Source organism: Episyrphus balteatus, chromosome 4 (assembly GCF_945859705.1).
Source record: "Episyrphus balteatus chromosome 4, idEpiBalt1.1, whole genome shotgun sequence".
Lineage (NCBI taxonomy): Eukaryota > Metazoa > Arthropoda > Insecta > Diptera > Syrphidae > Episyrphus > Episyrphus balteatus.
In genome coordinates, this window is record NC_079137.1 from 49,360,282 (window position 1) to 49,380,417 (window position 20,136).

Below are 20,136 nucleotides of genomic sequence, written 5' to 3' on the forward strand. Positions count from 1 at the left end.
TAAAGGCGAACGAAATCCACACTTGGATAGTATACGAATCCGAAATCCGTGAACAAAGTGTGGGAGTTTAGTATTTTATTGGTTTTTTGTGGTAATTAAAAGGCCTTCTAATGTAGAGCAGCTTGATACCATCTTCCAGCAAGTTGGTATAGTTGGTAGAGGTATCAAAATAAGAATCTCCCATAGAGGAGTGAGAGAGGCTTTAAGAAACAAGGCGTTTCAACTCACGTCGTCGTAGCGTCGTGGTGTTGCTGACGACGAAAATGAGTTGGTTGCAAGCGTACTCGTACCCGTACTCGGATTTCAAAGATAAAATCTTAAAGATGCTAATAGCAAGACAATGAAATGCGGTAACTACCAGTACCAACAAACAAAACTATATACCGAACTTCTGAGGTTGGGTAAAATGTGATGTGATGACGCTTGAGAGGAGAATGGGGCGGAACTGGTTATAGTTTTTGCACTAATTCTATTTTTTGTAAGTTTTAACTATTCATTATGTTTGTTGTTGTTTTTTTTTTTGGTTATGTAATAGGTAGCGCTGTTAGCTGTCAAGTCTTTTATAAGAGACTCCACAAGTCCGTATGATGATGTATTGAACGCAAACTTCAAGATTTATTGTTCCACCTGTTCTAAGCTTGTCTGACTGACAACACAACAACTAGCAAGATGACAATCATTTTCCCATCATCATCAACAAGTCTGAAATAATAAACAAAACTAGGTCGAAAGTTTTTGTTTTCATTTTCATTTCGGGTTGGTTTGTTGGTATAGCGTTTTTCTTGGGGTAGGGTATGGTTGTTGTGATGATGGAACTCCCTGATGTGTTTTTTTTTTGAAGGCAATGTGCGGTTTTAGAGTGATAGAAGACGAAGAATGGTATAATCGGTAGTCTAGTAGAGTACCAGATTATTACTTCACTCTGGTTAACTTTGAATTGTTTTTTTTTTTGCTAAAATGGCGAAGTGTACCTTACCTGTGTAATGTAAGGTGTTTCGAAAAAATTGTTATAATTTGTGTGAGAAAACACAAAAAGTGTGCAACATTGGGGTAGTGACTTTGAGGCTTGCTTTTTTCCTCAATTAGGAATATTTCAAATAACATGCGGTAATAATGGATGACAAAAGTGAAAAATGATGGTGAAGAATTTGAAGAGAGAAAGTATCAAGGGTTGGGTTTGGAATTTTTGCACGAAGTCTTATGAGATAACCCTTACCGTGAAATTCCGAACTTTGAGAAAACGAAATTCAACAGTTGGCGTGGTGACTGAGCACACCCAGAAGCAAAAATTGCTTCTGGGTAATTCCACGCAAGTTGACAACTATTAAGCCTAGTACGCTGCTGATGCGAAACGAAAAATTTTCATCGAGTATTCTGTCAAAGTCAAAATAAAAAAATTCAAAATTAATTTGAAATCAAGAAAAATCAACAGAAAATAATTTTTAAAGCTAGAAATAAATGAATTAAAAGTGAAAAAAAAAGGCAACACAGCTCTTGGAGTCAAGAAAAATGCACAGGACAGTAAAAAGTAAGTGACAAATGAGTGAAAACTCTACAATTTTTCGCTACAGCTGCGGATACTGAAAAACGAAAATCAAAACTAAATTTTTCGTTCAAATTTCGTTAACGAAATTTTGTATGGAAAATTTCGTTACGCATCAGCAGCGTACTAGGCTTTAGGCAGAAGATGAAACTTAAAAAAATGAGAAGTTTTTGAGTATTATAGCACTCTATAAGCTTTTAAAGCAAGAATTATTTTAAAAACACTAGATTAAACTTATTTTCTCAAAAAAATTTCGAATCAATTTATTATTTTTATATATGTACATAAAATAACTCAGATTTTAACGCAAATAATTTTTTTAATGTGTAAATATCTGCTTATTTGAAATTTCAAGTTTTTGATATTTTCTTTAATATTTATATATTGTATAAACACGTTTTTATACTATGTCACACCCGTAACAAAAATATGTCACACGCGAAACATTTTTTAAGTGTTATAAAAACACAGTTTTTATAAATTAACCTAATAAAGTCTTCATTAAAAGCACCAACATAAGCCGAATCGATTTTCTAACGTCACACCTGTTACAATTAATCTTAAGAGTTTTTGAAGGTGAATGCTTTAAAAATTAAATAAATTAGGGGTTGAAGCTAGTGAGTGAAGTATGAGTGAAAAATACATACAGAAAGAGAAAAGACTAAAATTAGGTGATATCCAACTTTAATCCCACCCGCTTGAAGAAAAACCGTTTCCGCTTAAAATAATTGGAATCCGCTTTAATTCTATTAAATTTAAAGTGAATTTCATTTTATTTTAACTTAAATTTTCATCTTAAAAAACCTAGAAAAAGCAAATCTTCAAAAATTATCATCAGGCTTCAGCTTTTTTTACTTGCTGTTTATCATATAGAAATGTTAGGAATAACTAACAGTGAGATAGGCTGATTGCAAAGCACTCGCCTAGTGACCCAACAGTTGCAGGATTGATCCCCAGTGACTGTCATCATTTTTTTTTATTAAAATGTTTCCACATTAAAATAATATGATTTTCCGCTTAATTTAAGTGAATTTCTTTTAAATCTGTTAATTTGAAAAATTGAGAAGGTTTTTCTATTTAATAAGACGGAATTCATCTTGACAAAAATCATGCAGAAAACCGCTTAATTTAATAAAGAATTCGCTTGTTTTTAGTAGGTCTTTTTTCTCCGTGTACAATATCGACCGAAATTTGTATTTTTACACTTTACCTAATGAATTTCCTATTATGGCTTTTATAGTATATTGAAGCAATTCGAATGAAAAGGGTACCTTTTCTTAATAACACGAATATTTAAAAAATATATGTGTGTACATACGAACTTTACCGAAGGAAATAAGTCTATGGTCCTTAATAGTCAAATTTATTTTTAATAGCAAAGAGCCATTATAGTGACCTTTTTCATTTAATTAACAGTATAGTATATTGCAATGATTGTTTAAAACATCAAATCAACATTTTTTTTTTCGCCAGTTTGTTTGTTATTGCAAATAACCTGTTGACCATCCTATCTACTGTTTGCTCATTATAAAAAAAAATAATAATGACTATGAACGTAGTAGACATACAAAACTCATTTTTAATTACGATGTTTTGCAACAACTTTTATACCAACTTATGTTGCAATATTAATTTTCTATGCAATTCCCATCTAACGGAATGCAAAACAAGTCAATCTTAAGACCTGTTGATGGCTGATTGTAAATATCGTTTCTTTTAGATACAATAAAAAACGAAGTAAAAAAAAACCTTTCCCAGTCGCTATTATCAATTACTAATTAATTGCATTTTAAATATTAACAATTACCTACCGGAGCAAAAGATATGAATTTTACGATAAGATGTTATGTAAAATTGTTATAAAGAAATGGAAACACAATGTAGTCTTAACAATTGAAAATCGATTAGTCAAAGGCTTGTTTGTTTTGTTATTTTTTTTTTCGAACAACAAAGTAACAACATTTTTTAGAAATTGATGCTGTATTTTGATCAAGAAAATGTTATAATAAGGCTTTCAATTTATTAATAATAAAATAAGTGGAAGGAAACAACAATTAGTTCATTTGTCCAAATATTTTAACGAGCTTATTTTGTTTAACTTTAAAAACTTATTTATTCATAATAACGGAAATAGCTATTCGGTATTAATTTATTAAATTCTTCAAAATAAATTAATGAATTAGTGTTGAGTAATATTTAGACTAGATTTTCTTACTTCAAACTTTTTAACCTGTCTTAGATATGAAAACATTTTGCGAGTATTGTAAGAAGTTTTAGGCCATTCAACTTACTTAGGTACATTACATTAGAGACACTCTTTTTTTTATGTTTCACTATGTTAAAACTTATATTTTCAAGATTTAATTTTTCTCAAAAAAAAAACTTGCTATTTCGAAATTTATTATTAAATTACAATGATATAGAGAGTATGAAAAAAAAAAATGATTTTCTCAAAAATCGGCTGGAAGGATATTAACCGTACCTCATCGAAGCTTTTTATTGATTTGACTTTCTTGTAAAAAATACTAAACCGATATCAATGAAAATTTTTGTACAAACACGTTTTATTAATTTTAACTTAAAAAAAAATCAATATTTCGATTTAAAAAATATCCATTTTTTTTTTGAAAAATCAATTTTTTTAAATCGGATCATTAAATTTCTTGTAAATCTTGTAATTATGTGTCGATTGATATTTTGTTTTTATTTGCATACCGTTTTTTTTTACAATTTTTACTTATAAAAACAATTTTTTTTTTCACACAGAAAACGACTTAAAAAAAAAATGCACGTATACCGAAAAAAAAATTTGATAATAACAGCTATCAAATTAACATTTTTCAGTGACAAAAGTCGTCCAACAATTAAAATATCAATTTCGATATTTTATCATTATCATTTTGACATTTTTTAATTTCAGGTGGGATAGTGAAAATTTCACTTTGACAATTAAAATATCATTTTGACATTTTTTTAAGTTTAAGTGGATAGTGAAAATTTCACTTTGACAACTAAAATATCAATGTTGACTAGATTTTACGTTTTAGTTTATTATAATGAAACCTATTTCTTTCCTTTTCATTTTTATTATTTTAAGAATTTTCTTTCTTTTTTCAAAACATTACTGATAGGGAATATTCTTTACAAAATAATGGTGATATTATTTTTTCTATTATAGGTGATATATGTAATTGTTTTGTTATTTTCTCCCAAACTATGTGAAGTAAAATCTTAGTGCCGATCAAATTTTCTCAGTAAATCATACATTTTACTTCGAAAAAACACAAAGCGCCTTTAAATTAGTACACATTAAGAATTTTTTATTTAATATTTTTCAATAATTTGGAATGAGAAATTGATATGAAAAAATGATAATAAAATATCAAAAAAAATTTCCAAAATGTGACATTTAAATATCATCCTGATAATAAAAATGTTGTTTCAACATTTTAAATATCATAAAACACATTTTATAGAGCATTTTTGGCTGATATTTAAAAAATGTTAATTTGATAATTAAAAAATGTTAAATTGATATTGGTTTTTTTTTTCGGTGACCTACTTATTCTTTTTATGATAAAGGGAGCTCTTATTTTAAAGCTCTTAAAAAAAAAAACAAAAATTAGGGAAAATTGTGATTTGATTTTATTAAAGCTTTTCTGATAATTAAAAAAATACATTAAAACTTTTATTTATAATTATTGAAACACCGTTTTTAATGATTTTGATCACAAAACGAAGTATGAAATCTGATTTATTACATAAAAAGAAATTTTTAAATCGTTAGAGCCGTTTAAAAAAAAAACAATAATTTTTTTTATAATGTATACAATTTTTTTTTAACATTTAAAAAAAAAAGTTGGTATGTATGCCATTTCGAAGAAATATTTAAATTAGCGATGGGAACTATCGAATAAAAACTATCAAACTATCGATAGTTGTAAAATATTCATTCATTCGATAGTTTAAAATCATTCATTCGAATAGTTTTTTCGTTCGATAGTTTTTTATTCGATAGTTTTTTCGTTCGAATAGTTTTTTCATTCGATAGTTTTTTCATTCGAATAGTTTTTTCGTTCGATAGTTTTTTATTCGATAGTTTTTTCATTCGAATAGTTTTTTCAAACGATAGTTTTTTCATTTGAATAGTTTTTTTTATTCGATAGTTTTTTCATTCGAATAGTTTTTTCAAACGATAGTTTTTTCATTTGAATAGTTTTTTCAAACGATAGCTTTTTCATTTGAATTTTTTCATATTCAGTTACTGTTTTCTTTCAGTCTATTAGATTGTTTTTTTTTTACTGTTTTCTTTCAGTCTATTAGATTGTTTTTTTTTTTTTTTAATTCAGTCATAATTTTATTTCTCTACTATTTGCTTTTTCTCTTGATTTCACAATTTAATTGTAAATGATTCTATCTGCATTTGAAGGAAGGACTGAAGGAAGATGAATGATGATACACATATTGTGCGATCTTCCAAATGATATCTTGAAAGTTTTTCAGGACTGAATTTATGTGTTTTATGTTGGAGTGCCCATATTTTCAAAACAAAGGCGGTAAAGAAAAGAAAAAGAAAGGCAACACGGTGCATGAAAGAAGAAGTTATCCGTCGGTCAGTGCGGTGTCATAAAAAAGTGACAAAAGAGAAAAAAATGGGTGCGTTCACGTACCGATCCAAGGGTATCCGGATACCTTTGTGTTGTTGTAATCCCATATAAAATCTCAGCTGATCGATCAGCTGTGTTGACAAGCAAAAAAATCCAAAGGTATCCTAAAAATTTCTGGATTCTCGTGTATCTTATGGGAGATTTGATGAACAGCTGTTTCGTGTTCACAAACGTATCGGATACTTAGGTATCTTGGATAGGGTATCTGTGCGTACGTGAACGCACCCAATAACTCTTTGACCTGGGAAGCGGAACATGTTCATTGTTCAGCCAGTGTATAGTTTATGAACCTAATTAGTGGGAAAACCCATCTTTTCAATTACTTGACGAGACATGGCGCCGGAAGAAGCAAAACATTCGCGCACGCACAAACAGCAGGTATATGTGTCAACAAGTGGATTTTGTAAAGGGTTGTGAATGGGTTAGACAAAAATATGATGCAACTGTGTGGTTGGTTTGGATTATTGTAGATAGGTATGTAAATACTTTTGATATTTGCAATTTTGCATGTGGACGAGCAAAAATAAAAAGTGTAAGAAAAGGAAACAAATCTTTTCCAGTGGTCATTTCTCGACTATTTTTTTTTTACGATTTTTATATTATGTACTTCAATGTATGATGGATGCTTCTTTAAAATGAAATCGGATGAAAAGTGAAAAACTTGATAAAATATTATTTTTAAATAGCAACTGAATATTTGATAGTTTTTATTCGATAGTTTATTTGATAGTTTTTATTCGATAGTTTATTCGATAGTTTTTATTCGATAGTTTATTCGATAGTTTATTCGATAGTTTTATTCGATAGTTTTTATTCGAATAAATGAATGAATGAATGAACTATTCGATAGTTCAAATCATTCAGTTACTAACTATCGATAGTTCAAATCATTCGATAGTTCCCATCACTAATTTAAATTACCTACACTTAAAACCGAAATTTCAAAATATTTCACTAGCTCCTTTTATTGTACAAAATTGATTAAAAAAAAAAAAAAAAATTGAAATATTTTTTTAAAATCTTAAAATCTTCTGTTGAAATCGGGTTAGTCGTCTACTTGTTATTCAAAAAAAAAAAAAAAAAGGATCTATGGCAGGTACCGTTAATAACGGCTCAAAAAATAGTTTTCTTATTTCAAAAGTTCACAAATTTTAATCAAAATCGTAAGAGAAAGAAATTTACATTTCCATTTCCATTATATGGTAGGTACCGTTAGTTTTAATCCTTAAAACTTTCAAAATTTAAAATTTCAATGTTTTTCGTAAAAATCCTCGATATCGGTAGAGACTCGCTTGCGAGAAAGTGATACATACAAATCAATAAAATGGTTCATTGCCAGGTATCGTAAATAACACTGGTTAACAAGGGTTCTGTTGCCGAAACAAAAATATAATTTTCTGAAGGTTTTCGGTGTGCTGAATTCGAATCCGAAGTCAGAAAAAATTGATCAGCTCCCGTTTTTGAAATATTACCGTTAGAAAATACAAAAAAACGTTTTTTTGACTACTTCTTTAATATAAGGAAAATTGTTAGAAGATATTTAGTAACGGTTTCTATAAAAACTATTTTCCGTCTTTCAAGAACTTTTCAAATCTTTTCGATATCTTTGTTATTGCCCGAGATATCTTAAAATGAAGTAAGTTGCTTTGGCTTCATATATCATAGAGGAGATAATGACGTTATAAAATTTATGAAATATGCAAACAACTAAGGATATCTCGAGAAGTAAAAAAGATATCGAAAAGATTTAAACAGATTTAAAAAGGTGGAAAATAGTTATTATAAAAACCGTTACTAAATATGCTCAAACAACTTACCTTATATAAAAGAATAAGGCCCGAAGTACTGCATTTTCTAACGGTAATATTTCAAAAACGGGAGCTGATTAATTTTTTCTGACTACGGATTCGAGTTCAGCACACCGAAAACCTTCAGAAGAGTATTTTTTTGTTCCGGCAACAAAATAAAAGTTTAATTTTGTTAACCAGTGTAATGATTCAAACGCATTTTTTTTTGTATGTCAAAGCTATTTCTCTTGTACTTAATCCCAAAAAAAGTTCAACTTAAAAAAAAAAAAAATTAGGTAGATAATCAACTCACGACTTCTATACAAAAAAGGAATTTCCGTGCGTAAACTTTAGATACTCCGAAGTTTTTATGTTATAGTTATTTATCGTCTTTCTGTTTTTTAAACATTTTTATCGAAATAAATATATGTACCTAATATTATTTTTTTTTCTATTTATAGCTCCAACAAACGACAAGAAATCCTGACTACTATGATATATCACCACGTCCATTTGGTTCACCAACAGCTTCACAAGGCTTTAATAGACCAAAAGCACTTCGTGCTACTGGTAGCTCAGGATTCATTCCACTAAATGCTGGACGAACAAATGTACCTCATCAGCAAACGCATTTTTTGCAACATTTTAACGAACAACAGGTGAGTTAAAAATATATTTGGTCATGAAAAAAACAGCTCAAAAAGTTTCAAAACTTCTTTAAGCCGTTTTTAATAATAATGATAGTTTTAATTTAATAGCTACATCAAGTAGTTACTATCTCTTAATTACTGATATGTTGAAAAACTTAACACAAAGCACTTCCGCCATGTTAATTCAAAAAGGTATAAGTTTTAATTTGAAACTACTTCAAGCCAAACGACTTCCTTCGCTGATAGTATCGTCATTTTTTTGTTTTTGTTTTGATGAAATCTTACCACGACATCCTTTTTTTTCAACACAAACAGAACCATAAAACAAAATGACAATCAAACTTTACATCTCAAAATACAAGTCGAGTGTAAGTCCGAGTAAAATCTTATTTTATTACTCTGAAAGCCTCAAGCTGAAAAGGGGAAATAGTGTCTATTCGTAGATATGGTAAACTTATGTTCAGCAGCACAAAACTATAACTTGCCATAGAGACCGTGTAGCGTTTTCATCGTCTTTGTTGTTGTTGTAAGTCAAATGTATATTTCCAGTCAAATTGGTTGTCCAGTTTGGTGCGCGATGCATTCAAAATCAATTTGACATGCAATTTCAGAGGCGGCTTCATGGGTCAGTTTTTTTTCTTTTTTTATTTATTAGAGACACGCTATCTTATACCAAACCAAAACCAAACCACTGATGATGGTAATGTAATGCAAGCTTAACATGTGGTTTTTTTTCTGGTGGTCTCTATCTACTGTCTTGAGTTTTTTTTTTTTTTTTTGATTTATTTATCTATTAAAAACCTACAAGTTTACTTTTGTAGTCCTTGCGGATAGACAAATTTAAGAAAAATATGAAGAAATTAAAAGTAATAAAATTAGGTAATGTTAAATGTTAAACAAATAAAAAATCTATCCATTCACTTTGAAATTCAATCCAACCAAGTTTAATTATGAAAAAAGATACTGAAACCAATTTTTAATTAAAAAAAAAAAAAAAATTAAATAATTTTTTTCAACAGACAATTTAAACATGCATCATGTAATTATTCACCACTAAATAAAAAAAATTATCTTCATGACTTGGGTGGGGTCTCGAAAGCCTTTAAATGTTAACTGACTTTAATTTTTGGTTTTTCATTAATTTGGTTACAATTTTGTAACAGAGCCTTGATGAAAACACAATTTTTCGAAATGTCATCATTTTTACCATTTCAATTTGATTATACATTTATGTACAAAGCAAACAAAATTTTTAGAACAATTACTGAAATAACAGTTTGAGCTCCCTCAATAAAACCATGGATTCATATATTTTTTTATAAAATTCCCACAAATTTTTTTTTTTTTTAAACTCCAACTTCTGTGTTGTTCAATTTCTCAAGGTGAAGGATTGCTGTTTGAATTTTAGAAAAAAAAAAAACAAAAATTTGGGGATTTTAGAAAAAAATGATAATTTTTATGAAAGTTGCTATAAAAAATTTCCTAAAAAAAGAATTAGAGCTCGAGAAACCATTGCAATTTAAAATTTTGAAAAAATAATGATTTTTCATTTTTCAGACTTTCTATAAAAAATAAAATGCACGACTGGGGTCTCACGTACTTGCTCTTATGGTAAAAGTAACTCTAATGTTAAAGCTTTTTTGAAAAAAATTAGGGAAATTTTTAAATTTGATATTTTTAAGAAATTTCATGAGTAGTGTAAAAAAAATAAAATCAGTTTTCATTATTAATTAAACACCGTTTTAAATGATCTTTTACACAAAACCTGTCATAATTGCTTTCTTGCATAAAAAGGAATTTAAAAAAAAATTCCTTAGAGCCGTTTAAAAAAAAAAAAATTATTATTTATACAAATAATGTAAAAATTTTCTAATATTTTTCGAAAAAAAAGTTGGTATGTCATTTTTAAGAAAATATAATTCAACGCATAAAAACGAAATTTCGATAAAAGTCATCAACTGGTTTTCAAAAAATCGATTTTTCAAAAAAGAATTTTGAAATATTTTTTAAAAATCCAAAAATGTGTTTTTTGAAAATTTTTAAAATTTTTATATAACGATTGTTTTGAGGTTTCTGGATGAAAATTTTGGTCGAAATCTGTTGTTTACCAAAAATTCATAAATACAAAAAAAAAAACCGTTCTATGGCAGGTACCGTTAATAATGGTACAAAAAATATTTATTTTTTTTTTATTTCCAAAGAAAGCTTTCATGTGTTCATCGTTAGAGCCGTTTTTGAAAAAAAGTAACTTTTCTTTTTCTTATATGACAGGTACCGTTAGTTTTGGTACTAAAAAAAATTTCTATTTGTCCTTTAGGAAATCACCCAAAACTATTAATTACCAAGTTAGAAGAAATTAACTTGGAGGAGTATTAAATTTTGAGCATATTGTGTGAATTAAATTTTTTTATAAAAAGAAGTGAAATCATCTCATAAATGTCTAATTTTTCATAATATTTTATTAACACGAATAGCAAAAAATTAAATTTGAAACCAATTTCATGGCGTCCCATATTTAAATGTCACCAATTTATTGCTTCAAAGAAATAAATCAGTTAAAACCTGATATATGACTTTTGTTAAAACTTTTATATCTTCAAATAGAAAATATTTTTCTACTTCAATTCATGATGATGATGTAACAACTTATCTTCAAGCTCATAAAAAAACGCCTACAGCAAGAAATAAGTCTTCTTTTCTATAGTTTTTTTTTTTTATTACTTTGTCGTTAACATCTTGCTAACAAACGACCTTTAGTTTTTTTAAAACTGCGCAAGCAAACAAAATGCTTATCACCCGCATTGTCATCATTTCAATTACCATAAACAATTCTGCGTGTGTTTTCTTGGGGCTTAATTGAAGAAGCCATCGTCTGCAAGCACCAAACTTCGACGATAACTTTTGCTTCTTTGCGTGTTTTGCATCTTCTTTTTTTCAAAAAGTGTCGTCTGTCCACTTTAATTGCCATTAACAACTGTTTTACCATAAACAAATCACTTTGAATTGCTATATGAAACCCCCTGAAGTGAAGATAGACTTTACCCATTTTTTTTTTTCTTTACAGAATGTCCCCATCAGTTCTCCAGCAGCTGCCACATCGAATTTCCAATCAAATCGCATCAACGGTGGAGGTCGTCCATTTGGCAGCGGTGGCAGCAGCAGCAGCAACACTGGCAACAGTGGATTCACAAGAAATCGTCCATTTGGCGGTACACAATATAATCGTCAAAACAAACAACAAACGACAACCAACTTCGATGATGAATTGGTCACTCCACCGCAACAGCAATTACCATTCCGAAATACACGCACTCGATTCCAGCCAAGTTCAGCTAAAACATCGACAGCTACAACGACAACGTCTAGCACGACATCGAAACCATCACGATATAATCGGTTTGGAGGTGCAAGGTCACCCTCGACGCAGTCTTCGTCGTCAGAATTCCGTCAAACTATTGGGTCATCATCATCGTCGCCATCAAGGGGACGACTTCCCATCACGTCTTCATCGGTAAATAAAACACTCTTTCAACCAAGGCGGCCAGTAATCATAAGTCGTGAGAGTAACCGACCTTTTGGTGGTATTGGCAGCACTGGTGGGCGTATTCAAGTCAATCACAATGGCAGTGACAAAGGTTCACCAAACAATACCAATAGCCTCGAAGAAGACGATCTCGATGAGTCAGTGGAAGATGATTCTGTTCCAGAAGAGATTCGTGAGCAAAATCATGTTAGTCCAGGTCCCAAGGAGGAGATCTTTGAAAAACTAAGTCTTCACGAAGCTGGTGCATCATTACCACCTTCGTCATCATCTAACGAACACTCTTCACCCGATGAGAAGCACCAACATGATCAACCAGTTATTCTAACCTCAAATTTCTATCTTCCCGGAGCCGATGATGAAGAAGAGGGTGCAGGTGGTGAAGAATTGGTTAGTCACAGTGGTGAAGAAGAAGTTGAGAATAGTAAAGAAGGATCTGCTAGCAAGGAACATCAGATTCAAGATACAACACATCATCTTCCAGAGTATGACTACGAGTATGAAGATGGCAAAGTAACCTCCACTCAATCTGCTGAGACTGAGTTAACGGAACCAGCAACCGAAATGGAACAAAATACTGAAGCAAAGGAGCAGGAAGCAAAGGAAGATCCTCCGAAGACAGAGTTGCCCACCGAGTCCGAAGCACCAGCTGTAGAAGTCACTACCATGTCGACTCAGGAATCTACGGCCTTCTATGATGAAGAAGAATATGAAGATGGTTACGGATCTGGAGTTAATGGATCAGGTGAAGATGGATCAGGAGTTGATGGATCTGGAGCTGAAGGACATATAGAAGATGGATCTGGAGAACATAAACCTAAACATAAATCGGAACATAAATCGGAAGAATACAATGAAGATAATACCGATAAACAGCCAAATAACGGTGTCTTCGGTCGTGAAGTAGTATCAGTTGTCACAACGAAGAGTGTGATCAACGGTTCAACAGCTCTTCCACAGCCTGTAACTCCCAGCACAACTACAACTCGCGAAGAAGAGATTTACACTGAAAATAAGCTAACTCCAGCCAAAGAAATAACTGAAGATCTCGAAGAAAGTGAAGGTGAAGAAGCTGAATCAGCTGAAGAACAAAATGTCCAAAACACCACTGAAAGTTATGTTGTTATAGCTTCGATTCAAACAAGTCGCAGTATAAATGGAGCAAGATTTTTACCATTCCCGGCAATAGAACAAGAAGAAACTAAACAAACCCTATCTGAGTTAGAAAGGAAGATTCATGGGAAGAATTCACGAAAGAAGACACCATTATCAGCGAATGATAGTAACGAAACTGGTTCGAGTGGTGAAATGGATGAGAGTTCTTCAAGTAATACAACAATTTCTAGCACTTCTGAAAGTCCAGTTGCTGAAGATATCGAAGAAGAAGAAAAAGAAGATAAAGAAGAAGAAAAAGTAGAAAAAGTTGTAGTTGAAACAACAACTCAAGCAACAACTTCAACAACTGCTTCAAGATTTGTTCCGAATATACGGAAATTCCAGCCAAAAGGTTCATCAAAACCGAAGATAAACACTGAAGATCTACCAATGGATGATTTAACTGGTCTTCTTCCACCAGGTTTTAAGCCTAGACCTTCTTTCAAGAATAAGAAACTTAACAAACCTACTACAACAACACCAGAACCTTCAACTTCAGCTGAAGAACATCGAAAACCTCATAGAAATTCAACAACAGGAAGATCTTTCAAGAACTCACCAAATGCAGCTCAAGATGTTTCTTTAGCTGGTATTCTTCCAAAAGGCTATAGAACAAATCATGCCACAGTTCCACCAACAGAACCACCAACAAAGAAAATTGAAGATCTTTTGAGTAAAATCAAATTTGAAGACAGCTTGGAAACGTTAGTACCATCTGATTATAAGGTCAAAGCTACCACACCTAAAGCTCCTGTTACATTTGTTGATGATATTTCCAAATTCCTGCCACCAGGTTTTAAACTTCCAGCAACAACAACAACTAAGCCGATAATTAAGGTTGCTGATGATATTAGTAAATTCCTTCCACCAGGCTTTAAGCCTCCAGCAGAGGAAGAAAAGCCTGAATTGAAGGTAGCTGTTGCTGATGATTTAAGCAAATTCCTGCCACCAGGTTTTAAATTAGATAAGGCACCTAAACCTGAAGCTATCGATATATCGAAATTGATTCCGAAAGATTTCAAGCTTCCAACTGTTAAGGAGCCTACTGTCGTGAAGAAAACCGAGTCGATAGATGCTTCTGAGGTAAAAGAGACCACAACTGAGAAGGCAACTACGAAAGCAATTCCTTCGACAACAGCAGCGCCATCTGGCGGCTTAAAGGTTGTCTTCCCGAAAGGCTTTAATAATAGACGTCCGGGACATAGAATTACAACTCCACATGCAAATTCTGCCGAAGGACCAGTTGGTCCAACTCAGCCATCTATTGTGATCAAGAAAGGTCCTCCCATGCGACAAACTACAGAGTTTACAGGTTGGCCAACGCCATCTACAACTCCAATTTCAATTGAGAAACTTCTGGAACAAGCTCGAACAGCAACAGTCGATATTTCCGAATTATCTCCTCAAACTACGACAGAATCAACAACTTCGACAAGTTCAACGACAACAACGACACCAGAGCCACCTAGGCCAACGAAACCGGGTCATTGTAAGTCTGATTGTGATCTTGCTGGAACTATTAAGATCATCGATGGAGTTTCATGGAAGCCAGAACTATTGGATCATAATACAGCTGAATGGAAGAATTTAGCTAGGGAAGTTGAAGCTCAGGTAAGTCGGTAAGAAAAGCTTAAAAAGCTTGTATTCTAGTAACTTTTTTTTTCAGCTTAACGAAGTCTATAGCAGTGCTCCACATTTAAGTCAATGGTATAAAAAAGTTCGAATTGATAGCTTTAGTAAGGGTAGTGTTCTTGTGGATTATTTTGTCGAACTTGGAAACATCACACAAGATGTCAATACTTTGGAAATAAAGAAACTCTTCCATCAGGCTTTAACACAACCACCATTGCCAGTGGTGCCATTACAGCCAGAAATTGATGAAGATAACGAAACTGATAGCCAAAAGGCGGCTAGCCACGAGGGTAAGGGTGAGAAACTAGTCAAAGAAACTTATTTGATGGGTAGGTTTGTAGTTGATCCATCATCAACTGATTTTATTGGTAAGTTTGTCGGTAAAACTGTCATATTTTGATAAACTGTTATATTGTATTAATTTTAGTTATACCAAAATCATTTGCACCAACTGTTGAGTTTGCAGAAGATGAAGCTCTTATTCCACATTGGGCTATTGTTTTGATTGTCATTGGTATTGGTTCATTGTGTTTTGTTGTAATATTTGGAGTTACGGTGGTAAGTTAAATGAGGTGTCTTTTGAACTGTCAAATGCTGTAATTTGTTTTCTGTTTTTTAGTTGATTAATCGACAGAAGAATTCCAAAAAGACACCAATTCCATTGACAGCTGATATGATGAACGATCTTAAAGTTAGCCATATGGGAGGAGCTGATAATTATGGAGTAGATGACTTTTATAATATCGATGACGCTTGGAATGATACCAAGCAGCCAATAAAACCAAAGGTGAGGGAACATTTGCTTTGTATAACAGTTTTTGTATGACGGTTTTTATATTGCAATTTTATGTATTATGTTTTTTGTTTTATGTATTTTATGTTACTTGCATATTAAAGTTTGTGGTAGTTTAGTATAACAGTTTCTTTTAAAATAGAACATATTTTTTCATGGCTCTTTTACGTACTAAATTTGATAACACGGATTCTTTTGTAATAAATTGTTTGTATAACAGTTATTATATACCAATTTTAACATTCGAATTTTGTATACACAAATTTATTGTATTGAAATGTTTGTGAAACCGTTTTGGTGTAGCAAATTTGCACATTAAAATTTGTGTAAATTTACCATAACAGTTTTTTCATAAAATATTATCTTTTGGATAACTATTTAATTTATTAATTTCAGAATGCAGACTTTTTTGTATAACAGTGTTTGTATGACAGTCTTGTCTACAAATGTGCAGAACAATATTTTTTGAATAACAGTGCTTGTTTAACAATGTTTTCATAGAAACTTTCATGGACCAAACACTAATAAGATTTTTCTGATACAATTATTTGTATGAAAGTTTCGCGCATTAAAGTTTATAATAACTATGCAAAGTTTTTTTACTAACAGTGTTTGTGTAACAGTTTTTGTCTATCTATTTTTACATTCCAATGTATTGTACAAAAATTTACTCGATAGAAATTTATATTTAACCGTATTTGAAAAACAAGTTTTCACGTACCTAAAATAAGTGTAGTTTAAGTATAACAGTTTTTTTTTTTTTAATATTTGCCGTACATCAGTTTTCGGATTAATAGTTTGAGTACCTACTGAATTTTATAATGCATACTTTTTATTTGTATAACAGTTTTTGTAAAGTAATTTTCTTGTAACAAACTCTTTTCTTACATTTTTTTAATAATTTGTTTTGCGCATTAAAATTTGTTTAACACTCTGACTATTTTTCGTACCTTCTAAATTTCATTGAACAGAATACTATGTTTAATATTATTTATATAACAGTCTTTGTAAAGCTATTTACAAATTCCGATTTCGCGTACACAAATTTACTTCATAATACATATTCTTTGCATAACAGAATTTGTATAACAGTTTTTCTGGCACTTGCAATTTTCCTGCATCAATTTTTTTAATATTGTTTTTTTGAGCATTCAAGTTTGTTATAACAGTTTTTGCATCACTACTTGAGTTTTCTATAGCAGTTTTAATAGGATTTTTTTTATAGTATTTTTTAGAAGTTTTTAATTGTATTTTTAAATGATTTTCGTTTAAGAAATCGTTTAAGAAAAATAATCTGTAAAATGTTCGTTTAGAATTTATTGTATAACAGTTTTAATTTTATCAATTTTTTTGTATCAAACCAACAGTAACAATTTTCTTAATTTCTAATTGCAGCGCTTCACAAATTCAGTGCACGGCAGTAGTGCGTCAAACATTTATGACAGTTGGCGTTCAACTCGTCATGGCGACTACTATTACGACTCACACAATTACACACCCCATCACAATAAGGCTGACCAATATCCTCCAGATGCATTCGCAGACGTACACCAAATGTATACGTACAATAACCCTAGATCAAGATATCAAAGGGATTATGATCCTGATTTCTAGTTATTTCAATAAAAAGAAAACCAATTTTCTTATTTTTTAAGAATTTAGTTTTATTATTATTATTATTATTATTATTATATTTTATTATTTTAATTTAATTATTATTTAAATAAATAAAAAATAAAAAATATTGTGTTCATGTTAAATATGAAAATGAATACTTTTAAAAAATAAATACTCGCTAACAAAATCAATGTTAGTTAATAATAAATAAATTAATTTTAATAATATTTTACTTTTGGTTTATATAAAAAAATATTCATTAATTATAAATAAAATCGAGTGTGTGTTTATATACTTAATTAAAAATAATTAAATAAATAATTCTCCCTCACTACTAGTGCCTTGAATAATACTCTTATATGTTTACTAAAGATGGTAATTTATTTTTTTAAATAAATCCTCAAAACATATGCAAGGTTTTTTTTTGTTGTTCTTCTAAATTAACAATTGCATATTAATTTTTAAGTAGATATAAATATAATATTATTAATATTTAAAAAAAATGGTTAAAGTAACTTCGTTAATAAATAAATTATATATTATAATTATTTTTATTTAGACAAAAATGGAAAATAAAATCATTTTATTATTAAAAATAAAATTAAAGTTTTATGTAATTTTTATAACATTGAGGAATATTTTATTTTATGTACTAAAAATTAAATGAAATTATTATTTTTAAATTGTGAATATTCACTGATATAAATTTTAAAATGATTAAGCAAAAATAATAACAATAATTGAAATAAAAATATTATAAATAATAAAAAAAATATTTGATTTTTTTTTTCAAAACACAAATCGAAATATGTAGGTACCTACAGGAAAGTTATAAAAAATTAAAAGAAAATTGCAAGGATCTTTCTATTAAGAAAAATAAATATTTTTCTTACATACTTCACAGTTTTTATTCGTTGTTTTGTAAAATTTATAAAAAGGCAAAAGAGTTCACAGTTGAGTTTGATAGTTCTTTCGTTGATGACATTTTGTTTTGAAGTGAAAATGCCTTTCATTTAACGTAACGTATGCTTGAATTGAAAACCATTAAAAATTAAATTTGTAATCGAAGACGTAAGCGTAACGTTGACGTTACTAAGGGAATATGACAGTTAGTATTCACACCACTTTTTTTGTTTTGTTCGAATTCACAGCCGAAATGAGTGTTGTATTAACTTAAAACAAAAGTGAAACGGTTTAGCTAATACTACAACCATAAAAGGGAAATTTAACATAAATAATTTCCCTTCAGTAAAACCGTCAATTTAAACGATTCATAAATTTCAAATTTTGAGGAATTTTTTTTTCCAACTTATGATTTATGAAGTAATTTCGTCGGCTAAAGGGTGCAAACCTCGCAACTCTATTTTTAGAAATTTTACAGAAGAGCGATTTATAATTTTCAAATTATTGTTACTTGTAAGGACTTGATATTAAGGAAAAAAAAAAAAAAAAATAGTACACATTATTTAAATATTATGTTATTTAAGTAAAAATAGTAACAAAACTTATTAAAATAACCAGATTACCATACTTTTGTGACCTACGAGTTTTTCTCCTTCAGAAATGAAAAGGAAATGAAAGGATTTATGAATAAGCTTTTCTATGTAATAAAATTCTCAATTGGTACCTACTCCAAATTATATTGATAAGAAAATAACAAAAATTTGTGAAAAGGCCATTATAAATGAAAAAAAAAAATTAGAAATAGTTTTTAATTAATGTTAAGGAACTATACTTTTAGGTAAGAAAACGAAAACCAATAAAACAGGGCATTTAGGTTTTGACCCAGACAAAATTATATGCAGCATTTTTATTGGTGTAAATATTGTTGGCAGCGATATCCTTACTCTTATACCCAAAGTCAGAACACCATCGTCGAAGAACCGTATCAATAATGCAATTTAAGTTTGAGCTATATCTCTTAAGATATTTGTTCTAGAGAGGTAATTTAAAAGTCAAAACAAGCTTATTTCAATGCTGAATCTAACAAAATTAAAATCAAATTTATGTGACTACTCCAAGTGAATAAAAAAGTCCTTTTAATTTAGTAACTATTTTCAGTGGAACGCTTCATTTATATAATTTTTCAATTTTTATAAGTTGACCCCTACGACCCCACAAGACTCATTACTGTGCCAAATTACGAATTTCTTTGATAACGAGAAGTTCTCCATAACATTTTGGTCTGTTACTGTAAGTTACTCAGTGAGTAGGCGAGTCAGTGATTTTTGAAGACCTACATCTCAGAAACTACTCATGGTTAGGACCTGAAATGATTATTCTGAGGAGCTTCTTTTGACTAGAGCTTCACAAATACAGCGAGTTTGAAATTTTTGGTATAGAAGTTAGGGGGCTGTCGAAAATGACCTTGTGAAGTGCCAATGTTGATAGACAACTTGGCTGGGCACTACCTTATCAAGCTAGGCCAAAAGACCAAAAAAGAAGAGAGTGTGTGCACACGCCACTGAATAGAAATTCACTTAGTAGGTTCACACCATAACAAACTAAACTGTTTACAATTATGAGAACGCGACACAACGCGACACAATGCGACACAATGCGACACAATGCGACACAATGCGACACAATGCGACACAATGCGACACAACGCGACACAAAGCGACACAATGCGACACAATGCGACACAACGCGACACAAAGCGACACAATGCGACACAATGCGACACAATGCGACACAATGCGACACAATGCGACACAATGCGACACAATGCGACACAACGCGACACAAAGC

General features: G+C 30.4%; 1 protein-coding gene across 1 annotated transcript in view; it reads left to right on the top strand.

Moving 5' to 3' along the window:
- LOC129919489 (uncharacterized) overlaps positions 1-17,425 on the top strand; it is a 108,729-nt gene extending 91,304 nt beyond the window's left edge. Inside the window, exons 3-8 of the mRNA XM_056000376.1 lie at positions 8,459-8,656; positions 11,712-14,954; positions 15,010-15,343; positions 15,403-15,533; positions 15,595-15,762; positions 17,164-17,425. Coding sequence (XP_055856351.1) covers positions 8,459-8,656; positions 11,712-14,954; positions 15,010-15,343; positions 15,403-15,533; positions 15,595-15,762; positions 17,164-17,382 — 4,293 coding nt within the window. The 3' untranslated portion in view covers positions 17,383-17,425. The remainder of the gene's footprint in view (positions 1-8,458; positions 8,657-11,711; positions 14,955-15,009; positions 15,344-15,402; positions 15,534-15,594; positions 15,763-17,163) is intronic.
- The last annotated feature ends 2,711 nt before the right edge of the window (positions 17,426-20,136 follow it).